Source organism: Pongo pygmaeus, chromosome 7 (genome assembly GCF_028885625.2).
Source record: "Pongo pygmaeus isolate AG05252 chromosome 7, NHGRI_mPonPyg2-v2.0_pri, whole genome shotgun sequence".
NCBI classification, from domain to species: Eukaryota; Metazoa; Chordata; class Mammalia; order Primates; family Hominidae; genus Pongo; species Pongo pygmaeus.
The window spans coordinates 113,032,462-113,050,078 of NC_072380.2; the positions used below are offsets into that span (position 1 = coordinate 113,032,462).

The 17,617-nt window shown below is 40.7% G+C and overlaps 1 protein-coding gene across 5 annotated transcripts in view; it reads right to left on the reverse strand.

Moving 5' to 3' along the window:
* SNX31 (sorting nexin 31) overlaps positions 1-17,617 on the reverse strand; it is a 91,642-nt gene that overhangs the window by 14,030 nt on the left and 59,995 nt on the right. For all 5 annotated transcript variants that reach the window (XM_063668992.1, XM_063668993.1, XM_063668995.1 and 2 more), the window contains 3 exons: positions 13,570-13,662; positions 9,867-10,070; positions 1,848-1,961 (listed from right to left, as the gene is read on the reverse strand). In XM_063668992.1, the coding sequence (XP_063525062.1) occupies positions 1,848-1,961; positions 9,867-10,070; positions 13,570-13,662 (411 nt within the window). The remainder of the gene's footprint in view (positions 1-1,847; positions 1,962-9,866; positions 10,071-13,569; positions 13,663-17,617) is intronic.

Genomic DNA, 17,617 nt, shown 5'->3' on the forward strand with positions numbered 1-17,617 from the left:
CCTATGGTAGACATGGATAGTTGGCTACCCAACAGCCATTGCCCCTTCTTCTTTCCTAAGAGACCCTGATTTTGTTCGGGATGATAACATGCTCAGCCCCAGGCAATGGTTCATGCTTACTCTAAGCCAATCATAAATCCTGTTTCTCTTTGCTAGATGCTTGGTTCCCAGACTCCCTTGCAGCTAGGAGTGGTCATATGATCCAGTTCTGGCCATTGAAACATAATAGGAAGTCTACTGGGGGGTTTCTGGGGTAAAACTTTTGCTTTCCAGATAAGAGAGATATGGGTTGAGCATCCCTAATCCAAAAGTCCAAAATGTGAAACTTTTTGAGCCACTTAAATGATGCCCCAAGTGGGAAATTCCACACCTGATCTCCTGTGACTAGTAACAGTCAAAATTTAGGTGTACAGCACAGATTCTGTTGCTGTTGTTTCACAGCTGATACAGGTATTCCAGTGATGCTATTGTGCTGATTAGCTACCCTGAACACATAATTTTTCACTGCATTAATGGTATGTCATATTTTCTACTGTTGATTATGTATATGTGAATAAGTATAAGAAATGGATTGCTTATCAGCAGCATATAAATTCAGAGTCAGGAATGATGGTGATGCCCAACAACCACAGATGGTCCACATGGGTGGCTGAGGTAGTGACATCTTTGCTTTCTGATGGCTCAATGTCCACAAACTTTGTTCCATGCACAAATTTATTTAAAATATCATATAAAATTACCTTCAGGCTATGTGTTTAAGGTGTATATGAAACATAATTGAATTTCATGTTTAGACTTGGGTCCCATCCTCAAGATATCTCATTATATACAGTTATACATCACTTAATGATGATGGGGGTATGTTCTGAGAAATGCATCATTAGGCAAGTTTGTCATTGTGCAAACAACATAGAGTGTAGTTACACAAACCTAGATGGCATAGCTTGCTATATACCTAAGCTAGATGATACAGCCTCCCATTCTTAGGCTATAAACCTGTACAGTATGCTACTGTACTGAATAAATTCTGAGGCAATTGTAACACAATGATAAGTATGTGTATCACCTAAATATAGAAAAGGTACTACAGGAAAAAGGTGAAACATTAAAAAAAAAACATAAAAAAGGTACAGTAAAAATACTGTATTATAAACTTATGGGACCACTGCCATATATACAGACTGTCACTGACCAAAATGTTATGTACCACATGAATGTATATGCAAATATTTCAAGATTAAAAAAAAATCTGCAATTGGAAACAATTCTGGTGCTAAGCATTTGGGATAAGGGATACTCAACCAGTGGCTTTTTATCTGCTTGGAAATGGTCAAGAGAATAATAGAGATGCCAATCATCTACCTTCAGTATTTTTATTAACTAAGATCATAAAAATCTGTATTGCCTAAGTCAGGGGTTGGCAAATAAGGCCAGACCACCATCTGTTTCTATAAACATAGCCAGACCCACTTGTTTATATACTGCCTATGGCTGCTTTTAACAGAGTTGAGCAGTTGCAACAGAGACTGTATGGATCTCAAATCCTAAAATATTTACTGTCTGGTCCTTTAAGAAAAAGTCTATGGACTCCTGATCTAAGCCACTGTTGGTAGAATCTTCTATTACTTGGTAACTAAATTCATTTCTAACTGATACAAGGCCACGGTGACTAGTAAAATAAAACAAAACATAAAACAAAATAAAAGGTATTACAGTCCCAAACGAGAGTGCATAGAACACTTTAGTGTCCTGCTCTAGCTGGGTTAGGGTCACGTGCTTCATCCACCTCAGCAAGCAAGACAGTATTTCCGCACAGAGGGTGTTCAAGGTCTGCCCTGAGAACTCACCTGTTTGGTGTAAATAACAAACCACTGCCAGCAACTATCCTCACTGTATTGAAATCTGAGCTCTAAGTTCTGGTTGAGAGTTCTCTGGTGCCCATCCATATCCAGCAGAGTTCCCTACAAAGGAAAATATTTTATATTCAATGTAAATTTAAATGCCTATTAATTTGCCTGGCGCGGTGGCTCACACCTGAAATCCCAGCCGAGGCAGGCAGATCGCCTGAGGTCAGGAGTTCGAGACCATCCTGGCCAACATGGTGAAACCCTGTCTCTACTAAAAATACAAAAATTAGCCAGGCGTGGTGGCAGGTGCCTGTAATCCCAGCTACTTGGGAGGCTGAGGCAGGAGAACCACTTGCACTAGGGAGGCAGAGGTTGCAGTGAGCCGAGATCATGCCATTGCACTCCAGCCTGGGCGACAAGAGTGAGACTTCGTTTCAAAAAAAAAAAAAAAAAGCTCATTAATGTGTTGGGCAAAATATCAAAATGAGGGAGACTGTCCTTATTTCCAAGAAGGTATCAGTCTACGGAGGAGCCATGAAAGTAAATCACCACAGTTTGATATATTAATAGTTAAGTGTTAGGAAGGAAACACAGGTCTATGGAAGTAAATAGGAGGGGCACCTAACCCAGGGTAGGAGGGCAAAGGAAGACTTCCTGGAAGGGTCATCTGAGCAGAGGTAGAAACTACCCAAGTTTGTTGTGGTGGTTTTATTTTGTAGTGTGTAGGGGAGGTGAGGGGTGATTTTTGAAAGAGGAAATATTATAGCAAGTGCAAACGTCCTGAGGCATGTTGGAGACACTACAAGGGACTGTGCGTGTGGCTGCAGTACAGGCTCCAAGGCATGGAGGGTGATATGAGAAGAGGCTTAGGACCAGATCCTGAAGGCCTGGTAGGCAACATCTGTGATTTTTGCTTTGCAGCATCCATCATTCTTTTTCCTAGTAATGGAAATACCCTTGGAAAAACCATCCCTCTTCCACTGTTGGCTATCTATGTAGGACTGTCAGGGAATGAAAAGTCAAAGGATGGCATATGACCAAATTTCAGGCCAAGTGGACAAGTAATTCTCTATGCTCCTCATGTTATTCCAGTCAGAGAGACCCAAATGGTAGGTCCTGATAGAGTTCCTATTTCTTAGAAAGCTTGAGCTCCTTTGGTTCTTAACTTTTTCTAAAGCCTCTGCATCCGTTTTTCCTTTGAATCTGTAGGTTACTCCATATCCTTTCAATAAATCCCATTTTCCACTAGAGTCCAATGTGTTGGTTCCTATTGCTTGCCAACACAGAGCCCTAACTCTTACAGGTTTTATAAGCTAAGGATCCCTTTCTGCAGATAATATGCAGTACACAAAAAAGAAATAGACAAAGAAAAAAGATATTTTCCCCCTAGGGGGCAACAGACATTATCCTAAGGGCAACAGATTTTCTTTAAGAGGTTTCAGCTAGGTGTGGTAGCTCATGCCTGTAATCCCAGCACTTTGGGAGGCTGAGGCAAGAGAGTCTCTTGATCTCAGGAGTTCAAAACCAGCCTGGGCACCATAGCAAGACCTTGTCTCCAAAAAACAGGAATTAGATTTATATTTTAGAAATATTGGTCTGGCAGCATCAGTTAAAACATGAATTGGAGGCTGGGTGCAGTGGTTCATGCCTGTAATCCCAACAATTTGGGAGGCTGAGGCAGGCAGATCACTTGAGGTCAGGAGTTTGAGACCAGCCTGGCCAACATGGTGAAACCCCATCTCTACTAAAAACACACAAAAAATTAGCTGGGTGTGGTGGCTGGTTCCTGTAATCCCAGCTACTAGGGAGGCTGAGGCAGGATAATCACTTGATCCTGGGAGGTGAAGGTTGCAGTGAGATGAGATTATGCCACTGCACTCCAGCCTGGACAACAGAATAAGACTCCATCTCGAAAACTATAACAACAACAACAACAACAAAACATGAATGGAAAACAGCTGTTTTCAGACACTGAACAACAGATAACGCAGTACTGTTAACCCAGAGAGAAGGAAAACCAAATGAAGTGAGCCCCATAATTATCCCAGCTTACCACCTGAAGAGGTTTCCAGGATATAACACAAAGACAGGGAACCCAGAGCCCAGGGGTCTTAATGAGTGGAGGAGAAAGGGTAAAAGTTTCAAGAAGTTGAGATTGGAATTTATGGTGCAGAATACCAAAGACTAGGGCTTTAAACACAGCGAGAGCTCTAGGGAGTTTTTGACAAATCTTTGGCTGAATAATGATCTCTGCGTGTATAGAGTAAACCTACATAAGGCTGGGGAAAGAACATCTGGAAAGCAGTAGGTTGGAAATTGCAGGAGCTCACAAACAAGGATGAAAAGAGTTCATGTTCCCATCGGCCAGAGCAGAGAGACAATAGACAAGATGTCAGGTAGAGCACTAAGAATGGTAGCTAAGGCGTAAAGGGCTAAATTAGCCCTGGACTAAAGATTACTCTGCAACTTCATTAAGGCAGGCAGGTGCCTGTAGTCCCAGCTACTCAGGAGGCTGAGGCAGGAGAATGGCTTGAACCCTGGAGGCAGAGCTTGCAGTGAGCCGAGATCGCGCCACTGCACTCCAGCCTGGGTGACAGAGCAAGACTCCGTCTCAAAAAAAAAAAAAAAAAGAAAAAGAAAAAGAAAGCTTAAAAGCAAGCATCAAAAAAGTAAAACTGGCCAGGCATGGGGGTTCATGCCTGTAATCTCAGCACTTTGGGAAGGTGAGGCAGATGATTGCTTGAGGCCAGCAGTTCAAGACCAGCCTGGGAAACATAGCAAGACCCTGTTTCTATAAAAACTGAAAATTAGCTGAGCATAGGCACATGCTTGTAATCCCAGCTACTTGGGAGGCTGAGGAAGGAGGATCTCTTGGGCCCACAGGGTTGAGGCTGCAGTGAGCCATAATTGTGCCACTGCATTCCAACCTGGGTAACAGAGTGAGACCCTGTCTCTTAAAAAAAAAAAAAAAAAAAAAGTAAAACCAATCCCAAGTAATTTAACTGCATGCCAGAATAAAATCTAATACTCTTTAAAGGAATTCAGTAAAATGCAACATTCAACAATGTAAAATTTGCAAAGTTTAGCATACCACAAAAAATTATCTGGCTTGCATAGGAGGAGGAAAATATGATCTGCATACAGTAGAAAAATCAATCAATAGTGCTTACTCAATGCCAGGTGATAAAAACAAACAAACAAACAAAAAGTAAAAAGAAAAAAGTATCAATCAGTAGAATTAGATCCAGAAATGACAGAGATGATGGAATTAGTAGCAAAAATATTGAAACTGCTATTTAAAGTATGTTCCATACACTCAGGAATTTGGAGAAAAATAGAAGCATGATAAGGAGAGAAATGGAAGATATAAAAAAGATCTAAACAGAACTTCTAGAGATGAAAAATACAATACTAGCAGTAAAAATGCACTGGATGGGATAAATAGCAATGTTAGACATTACAGAAGAAAATATCAATAATCTTAAAGCTATAGCAATAGAAACAACCCCAAATAAAGCAGAGAGAGAAAAAATACTGAGATAGATAAAATCACAATGGGATACCATGTCACATCTATCTACTAGGTTGGCTATAATAAAAAATTAATAACAAGTACTGGCCAGGATGAGGAGAAATCAAAACCCTCCACTGCTGCTGGGGATATAAAATGGTGCAGCCACTTTGGAAACTAGGCTGGCAGTTCCTCAAAAACTTAAACACAGAATTATCATTTGATCCAATGATAATTCTATTCCTAGGTATATACTCAAGAGACATAAAAACATATGTCTACACAAAAGATTGCACACAAATGTTCATAGCAGCATAATTCATAACAGCCAAAATATAGAAGCAACCCAAATGTCTATCAGTGGATGAATGGGTAAAATGTGCTATAACCATAAAGTGGAATATTATTTGTCCATAAAAAATAATAAAGTACTGATGATACATGCTACAAGAATGAACATGGGAAACATGCTAAGTAAAAAGCTAGTCACAAGGATCACATATTAAATGATTCCATTAATATAAAATATCCAGAATAGGCAAATCTATTCTATAGAGACAGAAAGTAGATTAGTGGTTTTTTAGGGCTGGGGGGATAGGAAGGTGACAACTAAAGGGTATGGGGCTTCTTTTTCAGGTGATAAAGTGTTCTAAAATTGATTGTGGTGATGGCTGCACAACTCTGTGAATATACTAAATACCATACCATTGAATTGTATACTTTATATGGGTGAATTGTATGGTATGTGAATTATATCTCAATAAAGTTGTGACAAAGAAAGACACATGTGATATTGGCGGGGGAATATACACATAGATCAGCCAAACAGAACAGAGAACCTAGAAACAGACCCATACAAACATGCCCAACTGATTTTTGACAAAGGTATAAAATAACTCAATTGAGGACAGACAGTCATTTCAACAAATGGTACTGGAGCAACTGGACCTCCAGAGGCAAACAAACAAACAAAAGGTTGGGGATGGGGGGATAAACATCTTATTTTTATTTTATTTTATTTTATTTGAGACAGGGTCTTGCTCTGTCTCCCAGGCTGGAGTGCAGTGGCATGATCTCAGCTCACTGCAACCTCTCCCTCCCGGACTCAAGGGATTCTCCTGCCTCAGCCTCCCAAGTAGCTGGGATTACAGGTGTGCACCACCACACCCAGCTAATTTTTATAGTTTTAGTAAAGACAGAGTTTCTCCATGTTGGCAAGACTGGTCTCAGAATCCTGATTTCAAGCGATCTGCCCACCTCGGCCTCCCAAAGTGCTGGGATTATAGGTATGAGCCACTGTGCCTGGCCTGATAACCTTATCCTAAGTCTCATGCTCCATACAAAAATTAACTGAAAATGGATCATGAACTTACATGTAAAACCCCTAACTGTAAAACTTTTAGGAAAAAAAATAGAAAAACTTCAGCATCTATAACAGGATTTATCAAAGAGTTCTTGGACTTGACAGCAAAAGCACAATCCAAAAAAGGAAAACTGATTAATTAGATTTAATCAAAATGAAAAATTTTTGATCTGCAAAAGACCTTGTTTAAGAGGATGAAAAACTATAGAGTGGGCCAGGTGTGGTGGCTCACACCTGTAATCCCAGCACTTTGGGAGGCCAAGGCGGGCAGATTGTTTGAGGTCAGGAGTTTGAGACCAGCCAGCACAACATGGTGAAACCTCATCTCTACTAAAAATACAAAAAATTAGCCGGGCCTGGTGGCACATGCCTGTAATCCCAGCTACTTGGGAGGCTGAGGCAGGAGAATCCCTTGAACCTGGGAGGCGGAGGCTGCAGCGAGCTGAGATTGCACCACTGCACTCCAGCCTGGGCGACAGAGCAAGACTCTGTTTCAAAACAAAAATGAAAACAAAGAAACAAACAAACAACAGCAACAACAAAACCAAAACTATAGAATAAGAGAAAATATTTGGAAACCAGAAGGCCAACAAAGAACAAGTATCTAGAATATATAAAGAACTCTCAACACTCAACAGTAAAAAGCCAAACAATCCAATTCAAAAATGGGTAAAAGATATGAGAAGACATTTTACCAAAGAAGGTATACAGATGGCAAATAAACACATGAAGATATTCGGCATCATAAGCCATAGTGAAATGCAAACTTAAGTCACAATGAAATATCTTTACACATATATTAGAATGACTACAATAAAAAAAATAGAGACAACACCAAATGCTGGTGAGAATGCAGAAAACTGGTTCACTCATACATTGCTGATGGGAACGTAAAATGACATAGCCATTCTCAAAAACAATTTGGCAGTTTCTTTAAAAAGTAAACATGCAATTACCGCATGACCCAGCAATTGCACTCATGGGCATTTATTCCAGAAGAATGAAGATTCATGGTCAGACAAACACCCGTATGTGAAGATTTATAGCAGCTCTATTCATAACAGCTAAAAACTAGAAACAACCAGTGGTTCTTCAATGAATAAATGGTTAAGCAAACTTTGGCACATCCAGACCATGGACTGCTGCTCAACAATAAAAAGAGACAAACTACCTGGATAAACTTCCAACAAATTATGCAGAGCAAAAACGAGCCAATCCCTAAGGCAATTGATATTTATAGAATGTTCTACCCAAAATGGAAGGCACATTCTTTTAAGATACATGTGAAACATTTACCAAGATAGATCAAATTTGGGGCCACAAAACACGTTTCCATACCTTTCAAAGGGCTAAGATCATACAATATATTTTCTCTGACCTCCAGGAGGAAAGAGTGGTGTAGGGAGAAGGGTTAGGAAACTGTTCAAACCATCCACACAGGGCATGTTGAGACCAAGCTGTGAGTGCAGAGATAGAGGGAATTTTTTTTTCTTTTCTTTTCTTTTTTTTTTTTTTTTGAGGCAGGGTCTCACTGTTGCCTAGGTTGGAGTGCAGTGGCGTAATCTCAGCTCACTGCAGCCTCTGCCTCCCAGGCTCAAGGGATCCTCCCACCTCAGCCTCCCCAGTAGCTGGGACCACAGGTGCACACCACCATGCCTGGCTTATTTTTGTATTAGTTTGTAGAGATGGGATTTTGCCATGTTGCCTGGGCTGGTAAAGGAGACTTTTGAGGGACAACAGAGTATAGAATGGATAGGCCTCCATTAGCACTTAAATGTGTAGGGTCAGAGAGAGAGAAAAGTCAGAGATAATTTCAAGATTTCTGGTTTGGCAATTAGGGTGTGGTAGTGGAAGTTCCCTTGACCAAGTAGGGAACACAGGCAGAAGAACCCCATGAAAGGCATAAGGAGATGGCCGGGCGCGGTGGCTCACGTCTGTAATCCCAGCACTTTGGGAGGCCGAGGCAGGTGGATCATGAGGTCAGGAGATTGAGACCATCCTGGCTAACATGGTGAAACTCCGTCTCTACTAAAAATACAAAAAATTAGCCGGGCGTGGTGGCAGGCGCCTGTAGTCCCAGATACTCGGGAGGCTGAGGCAGGAGAATAGCGTGAACCCGGGAGGTGGAGCTTGCAGTGAGCTGAGATCGCGCCACTGCACTCCAGCCTGGGAGACAGAGCAAGACTCCGTCTCAAAAAAAAAAAAAAAAAAAAAAAGAAAGGCATAAGGAGGAAAGGACACGTCTGCTTTGGGGAAAGGCTGCATTTGAGATGTCTGTGAGACACCTGGTTGAAGGCATCAGAGGTAGAAAAAACTGGGCCTTTGAGAAGGGTCTGGGCATTGATTTCGAGAATATGTAGAGGAATGATGCTAGAATGCAATGCCAGAAACACCAGAATTTCAGGAATGCTCAGAGGGAGAAGTGGCCCACGAAAGTAGGGGAGAAAGGAGAGAGATCTTTGAGAAGTAAGAAATGGTTGACAGTATCCAATGCCACAGAGAGGTCAAGTATGAGCCCAGCTAAAAAATCCCCAGGGATTCCATGGATTTAACAAGTGGGTGTCATGCTCTGATAGCTTTTGTCCTCTATTAGTTAACCTCAGTTTCCTGTGTAAAGAGGATAACACCACTTAGCTCACTGGGGTCTTACAGGCTGAATTAAATAATAGATGAGACAGTGCAGCACAGCCCCTGGTACAAAGTGGGCACTCAATAAATCTAATAAAGGTTTCTCTCGGGAGGAGCTGGCAATGCAAGCATGATGCCAAGGTGTTGTAAGAAGAGCTCTGCCTGTCAGTGCCAATCTTGAAGGGTAGAGACCTTGTCAACACTGAGCACACAGTAAGTGCTCAATAAATAGTAGCTGTTATTGCCATCTGCTGTTATTACTACAGCCACCCTTCAAGCAGTAGGGAGTCCTGCTGTTGGGAAGGTGGAAAGATCAATGTCTCTGCTTCTCTGGGTGGGGAACGTGCATCAGACTACAGATAGGTTTTACTACTAGGTGATATTTAACGTGGCTTAGATGTCACTCCACTCAAGGTACAGATTCAAATGGCAAACCTGTCTCCCTAGTGTCAACTTTGTCATCCAAGGGTACTAGGATTTTTAAGTCATGGGCAAAGCAAGGTGCCAAGATACTCACAAGGAAAGTGACCTGCCAGCACTTCACCCTGCTCATCTGGAAAACAATGTCCTGGGTCTGGCTGTCAGGCAGGGTGATGCAGCAGCTGATCTCATTATTGCCAACAGAAAGAACAGCTCCAGAGCCTGGTTCTGGGTAGTCACAGGTACAAGGATCCAGCTGCAGGTATCCATAGTGCTGTACCTCCCGGGCCAGCTCCAAAAACTGCTCCAAAGAGGGTGATGTGGGGGGAGGGGAGGCAAGAGGAAGCAAAAGACTACTTGAAACAGATGAAAACCTCATGTCAGAAGCTACTGTCATTCTAGGATAATACATGGAACTGAGTCACAGTGAAAGCTCCTTTTCTTGATCATGCAATTGGAGATAACGCCCCTGGTGCTCACCAGAAGCCCAGGGGAAATTCATGGAGTGTCCTTCTAGGGAAGGGACCATTCCTGCCTCTTTCACCATTGTGTCTCTGCCCCTGTTATGGTGCTTGGTACACAGTGAAAATGAAAACATTCCATGAGTAAAAGAAGAATGAAGAAAAGAGTCCATAAAATGGATGAACAGATATGATTCTGTTTCAGCAGATTATAATAGCAAGTAAACAAAAAAGTGTATGTTGGCTTTTTTTTTTTTTTTAGACGGAGTCTCACTCTATCACCCAGGCTAGAGTGCTGCGGCATGATCTCGGCTCACTGCAACCTCCGACTCCCTGGTTCAAGTGATTATCCTGCCTCAGCCTCTCAAGTAGCTGGGATTACAGGCACGTGCCACCACACCCAGCTAATTTTTGTATTTTTAGTGGAGACAGGGTTTCACAATGTTGGCCGGGATGGTCTCGATCTCCTGACCTCGTCATGACCCACCTGCCTCAGCCTCCCAAAGTGCTGGGATTACAGACGTGAGCCACTGTGCCTGGCCTAAAATGTTGGCTTTTAAAAAACTAAGCTGAGATCTATGTAGGAAGAAAAGTAGTTCATTTCTACAGGCTGCTTTATATGATGGTGATATTAATTGCCAGAGAAAGAGATTTTAGAAATGGCAATGAGGGTACGAGCTGGTCTGCTTTCTAAATAGAATTCCAGAGAGCCCCCAGTTGCCCAGGGAAGACTTTTAAAATTTAGCTTTTCCCTCTGCTTCTGAAGTGACCTAAGAACTGAGGACAGTTGCAGTCACACCACTGATCAAGGCATCCTGTCACATTAACGTCTGTCCAGGGCTTTTCATTTTATTAATGATTGCATTTAAATAAGCTGGTATAGGTTTGGTGACCTCCACTCTGTTCTTCCAGCTTTCACCATGGGCCTGGCCTAATGGTATGTGAGATGTGCATGTGGAGAACAGAGTTCCCACTTTAGCACATGGTTGAATCAGAAAGAAGACTACCTAGTGGCAACTTGTGATCCTTTCCTGAAGCAAGGTAACTCACACCTCCTTTACAAGGACTCCGGAGGCATTCTCTGATACAGTGATACAGGCCGAGACAGAAGCAGTAAGGGACAGCTGACTCCTGATCTCATGCTGGCAGGAGTATTGAAAGCCACTGTCCCATCCAGCCCATGTGTCAGCTCATTGTGCTATGGTCCAGGCTTCAGCTTGGGAGATGCATTAAGGTGCTGGCCTTCAGTTGGGTCAGTGAGAAACATCAGAAAGGACAGGTTGCAAGTACATGGTACTTGTGCAGTGATTGGGGGCAGGAGCTGAGTCATCTTGTCACAGAGCAGACAGAGAGTAGTGTCATGCTTTTGCTACAACACTTTCTAACTGATATGGTATAAATTTATAATTGTTTATCTTATTGTTTGATAACACTTCTTTAAAATTGTAATAATCTCTTGGCTGCAATGAGCTAAAAGAAAGGAAAGTGTTTGTTTAATTAAAAGTGAAGCTCTATTTTGCAAGAAAGTCAGTGATGAGTAAGTAACTTATGTAAAACGCTTGTTGGCATTTGACATTCGATAAAAGGGTGTTGTGATATTACTGACTATATGAACACCAGAAGACAGAATTCTACAAGGATTCTCTACTTGAAAATTAGTTAAGATTGTACCTAAAAAAGACAATTTAACATACACAGCTGCAGAAAGTATGTTTATATTAATATATTTACATTTTGATCAGGGATTGCTAAACTTTTGTGTAAAGAACCATCTAGTAAATATTTTCAGCTATACAGACATATGGTCCCTATTGCAACTACTTACCTCTGCCACTGCAACACAAAAGCGGCCTTAGACAATACATGAATGAATGATTGTAACTGTGTGCCAATAAAACTTTATTTACAAAAAAAGTGGCCCATGGACCACAGCCTTTCTCTGATTTAGATCAAATGCCTCTTTTTTAAGTTAATTTCACTCATTTCACTTCCAAGTTTTCTTGTACATAAAGTATAGTTGTTAATGTGTTTGCTCCATTAGCAGAAGAACTTGACAAACAAATAATGTTGGTTACATACCAGTACATGCAGATGCTTTGAGAGAAAGTAAATTTCAATAAAAATTAAATTTTTTATTCAATTTATGTACTCAAAGCAAAGCTTTTTTAAAATAGCATTATTACAAATAGTATGGTAAATTCAGATAAAATGTTTATCATAGAAGATAAAATTTATTTTGTGGAAAAACTACAAATACACATTTTGGCAGGGCATGGTAAGAACAATATTCTTACTAAATTAAGAAGTTTATAGGGCAGATATGTATGAAGACTTGGTTGTGGCATACACAGTTTGTAGTCGTATCTAAAGTAACAGCAACATTCTATCCATCAAAATAGAAGCTTCACTTGTCAAAATTTACAAACACACAGAGAAACTGAGCTCTTTTTTTTTGTGACACAGCTGAGGTAGAACACTGGGCTGGCAGGTGGGGGGATACTAAATTGTGGCAGTATGTGCCTTTCCTTTTTCTTTTTTTGCAGTTCATCAATAAAAATCTCAAAGGTCTGAGCCTTTGAAGAATTATTTTCTGTTACACATAAATGAGTCCTCTAAATTTTGGTTGTATTTCGTTCAAAAATCAATGTTGCAGTTGTGAACACTGGCAAAGTCAAAAGAATTTTTAAAAAGACAACACAACAAAACAGAGGCCATTTCTTCTGTTAAAATACATCTTGTCTGTCAGACACATTCGCTGCTTGGGGGCAGGAGGTATGTGATTTGGTAACACCTTTATGGAAACTTTAAAAATGAATGTTTAGAAATATATCCTAAAGAATAATAGAACACATAGTCAAAGAGGATGTTGGCTGCAATGTTCAGGGACTTCAGCCAGGAACTATACCAGGTGCTGTGAATACACAGAGTATGTATAAATTAGACACAGCCCTGGGCCTCATGGCTCTTGCTGCCAAAGTGATTTATAGCAGCTAGAGCTGGAAACAACCTGACTTCCAATAATAGAAAAGTGGTTAGCCAAACGATAATATAACCATAAAATGGAATACTCTGTAGTCACTAAAAATAATGCGGAGGATCTATATTAATTAACTCAGCAGAGGACTCACAATATACCGTCTGTATTTTTTTTAGAATCTTTAAACAATAAGCTTTTATTAATTCTGTACCCAGAACAATCAATGAAGATATTCTCATTTTTTTAAAAAGAACCCCATTTTTAGTGCTTGGTAGGTTTATAAATTACAGAAACAGTTCAATTCTAATATGTTTCTTTAACTCCCTTTCAAGGGATTTCTCTTGGAGCAATATTTGATTCACCTTTGTTTGATTGTCTTCTTTCTGGAAAGCTTCTAATTTCTGCCTCTGCGCCTCTGTGGGTTTGGCCCATCCTTTTTCAATGTCCTGTATTGCCTTAAAATAACATAAGTTGCAAAATTAGCAGTCTTAGCAGAAATTAATCAATCTGACAAAAACATACTCTTGTATGAAGGGATATAAAAACAAACCCAAGTGGATATATATTTAGGGATTTAGCGTGTTATAAGCCTTATTTTTTAAATTAGTAAGAAGAGATTGTTCAACAGCTTGGGGACAATTGGCAACACTTGGCAAAAAAGAAAATAAAATTAGCTCTTTCCCCACACCACCCAATCGAATAAATTCCAGATAAAGATTTAAATGTATAAGACCATAAAAGAATCAGGAAAAAAATAAAGGTAAATATTTTTATCTGATCTTGAGGTAGCGAATATCTTTTTTAAGATACAAAAACAAAATGTCATAATGAAGAAATCGTCATATATAATTATGTGAAACATAAAACTTCTGTACATGAAAACTAACAAGAACAAAACTAAGAATCAAATGGAAAAACAAGGAAAATGATTGCATCATATATATCAAACAGTTAATATTTATATAAAGCAATAGGAAAAATGTAAGCATCACCAAAAGGAAAATGGACAACAGCTATGTATTGGCAATTGACAAAATGGAGTTCCAAACAATAAGTATATTTGAATCATAAACATAGATATTGGAAAAAATATATTGATAAGGCCATTAATGCTATTGTCTATAACAATGAAACATTTTCAACTTGATAGCGGCAAACACATGTATAGTGCTTACTATGTGTCAGGCAATGTTCTAATTGCTTCGGAACAAAAGTCAATCCTTACAGCCACCCTGTGATGTAGGTACTGTTATGAAATGCCCCAAAATAGGTAACTGAGTTTGGGTATAACTAAATAATAGGCTATGCTATCATTAAAAATTACACAGAATATTTAACAACATGGGAAATGTATGTAATGTACATGAAAAATATCAAACTGCCAAGTAAGAGTCTAGTAGTAGACCCTAATTTTTATAAAACAACAAAAAATAAATATAAAACAACAAAAAACCCTCATATGGATACTTACGAGTCAAGGAAATGGATGTGCAAATACTTGAAATGTATGAAATAAATATACCCGAAGAGTTAATTAATAGTTTATATATCTGGTTGATTTAAGATTTGGGGTGACATCTACTTTCATTTTTGAATTCTTCCACATTCGCAAACTTTTTATAAGATAAAAACTAATTTCACATTTAAAAAATTAAAGTTGAATATATTGTTGGGTCCTGTCTGGTCAGCCTAGGGTAACCACCATCAGCAAGTGTTCCCAAACTCCAAATCCTTAATGGGGTTCTTGGTTGCCTCCTAATCCACTGCATGCTTCAGCAGAACGACACTGGGCTCAAAGGCAGAAATTGCCTGGAAGGCAATGGCCCCCTGTGGAAGCGCGTCAGGACTGTGGTGAAGCAACATGAAACGTGGAAGTAACAAAGCCTGTTGTCTCAGCCTACCCTCCCTGGGTTAGGCACCTTTTCCTGTGCTCTTTCTCTCTCCTTTCGGCACCCAGCTCCCTTCCTCTTTAGCCAGTCTGGCCCCAGGGAGGCCGTGGAATCCGCTGTCCACCTCCTCAGCTGCACACACTCGGCCTGTGCTGCTCTGACTTGTCATGACGGGCAGAAATGGCCATTGTCCCTCAGGCTGTCAACCACTAAGGGAAGACCCCGCACCCGTCGTCTCAGTGTGCCTTGCCCGGTGTCCTACATACGGCAATGCCCAGCATTCTTTGCCAATTATCAGGCGCTTATTTTCACCTTAGTCTGAACATAAGCCTATCTGTTACATCCCTCAGTGATATTGGCAGGCTATGCTTTATCTCCCAGAGAAGAATGAAAAGCTGAATATGCCTTAAATATTGCAGTTTAGGCTGGGGGAAAAGGACATGGGATTTAGAGAGGAGAAGAAAAATAACTAATATTTGTAGAAAACTTGTTTTAGGTCAATTTTGTCATTGACTTTTTCCCAACTACAGTGGTCCCTCTTATCCTCAGGGGATACTATCCAAGACTCCCAGGAAGGATGCCTGGTACTGTCACGGATAATACCAAACTCTATATATACTATGTTTTTTCCTGCATATACATACCTATGTATGTATACATAAACTATGATAAAATTTAATTTATAAATTAGGCACAGTAAGAGATGAACAACAATAACTAATAAGAAAATAGAACAAGTATAACAATATGCCAGCATCACTACTCTTGCACTTTAGGGCCATTATTAAGTAAAACTGGGGCCTTGAACACAAGTGTTGGGATACCAGGATGGTGATAACTGAGATCACTACTAAGTGACTGATGGGTGGATGATGCAGACAGCACGAAGAAACTGGACAAAGAGATTATTCATGTTCCGGGCCAGCAAGACGTTTCATCACACTACTTAGAATGGCGTGCAATTTAAAACTTATGAATTGTTTATTTCTGAAATTTTTTCACTTAATATTTTCAGACCATGCTCGACCGCAGGTAAGTGAAACCACAGAAAGCATGACCAAGGATAAGGGAGGCCTACTCTATTCTATGGGGAGGAACAATACCACCATTCTACAGATGAGTAAATTGAGGTTCAGAGAGGTTATGATATTCAAGATGACCCAGCGAGTAAGTGGCAGGAGTTAGAGCAAACCCAGGTCTGGACACTACACCAAGCCCTCCTTCCCTTGCTCAAGCCACTGAATTCTTACCAGGTAGGCAGCTACCCACCCCAAGGCTTTCTCCGTGTCGCCAATTCTTCTTCAAACCAAACCTACAGACCATACGAGAAAGCATGGATGTGAAGAATGAAACGCTGCCTTCTTTCCTGAATTGTACTTGATGGTAGAGCCCAGTAAGGGCTGTTAGCACAGGGGAACAATATCGAAAAGAAGGGATGGCTGTGTAAAGATAAACGGGAGTCACGGCAGTAAATACTAACCCAAGACATGTCATTCACCATCAGAGTAACTGGATCCTCAGACACAGAGATGCAGATGTCTTACAGCAAAGGTAATGTAACTGTTTTGTTTCATTACTTTTTTTTTTGTGATGGAGTTTTGCTCCTGTTGCCCAGGCTGGAGTGCAATGGCACAATCTCGGCTGACTGCAACCTCCGCCTCCCGGGTTCAAGTGATTCTCCTCTTTCAGCCTCCCAAGTAGCTGGGATTACAGGCGTGCGCCACCATGCCCAGCTAATTTTTTGTCTTTTTAGTAGAGACGGGGTTTCACCATGTTGGTCAGGCTGGTCTTGAACTCCTGACCTCAGATACCTTGGATGATTGGCCTGCCTTGGCCTCCCAAAGTTCTGGGATTACAGGCGTGAACCACCACACCCGGCCTTTTTTTTTTTTTTTTTTTTTTTTTTTTTGAGACAGTCTTACTCTGTTGCCCAGGCTGGAGTGCAGTGGTGTGATCTCAGCTCACTGCAATCTCCGCCTCCTGAGCTCAAGCCATACTCTTGCCCCAGCCTCCTGAGTATCTGGGACTACAGGCATGTGCCACCACACCTGGCTAATTTTTGTATTTTTAGTAGAGACGGGGTTTCACCACATTGGCCAGGCTGGTCTCAAACTCCTAATCTCAGGTGATTTGCCCACCTCTGCCTCCCAAAGTGCTGGGATTACAGGCATGAGCCACTGTGCCTAGCCTTAGATCATTACCTTTGAAAAGAGTTGACCCTGATTATGGGTTCACAAGTCATCACTCAAATGTGATATTATACAGTGCCTCACTCTGAGTAGGTCCGGACAATGAGAGTCGAGTCTAGACAAGTCTACTCAGTTACATGGTTCCCTGAACACTGGCTGAGAGGGGCTTATGCAGAACTGAACTTAAAAAATCAAGCATCCTAAAGGTGCTGCAGATAGAAAAAAAGAAAAAATAATAAAATTAAAAAATTTAAAAATCAAGCAAAATCACATAAGCCATGGTCTTCCTGAGCTTCAGTCACACATGCTCTAGTGTCCTCTGCAGAGGGCAC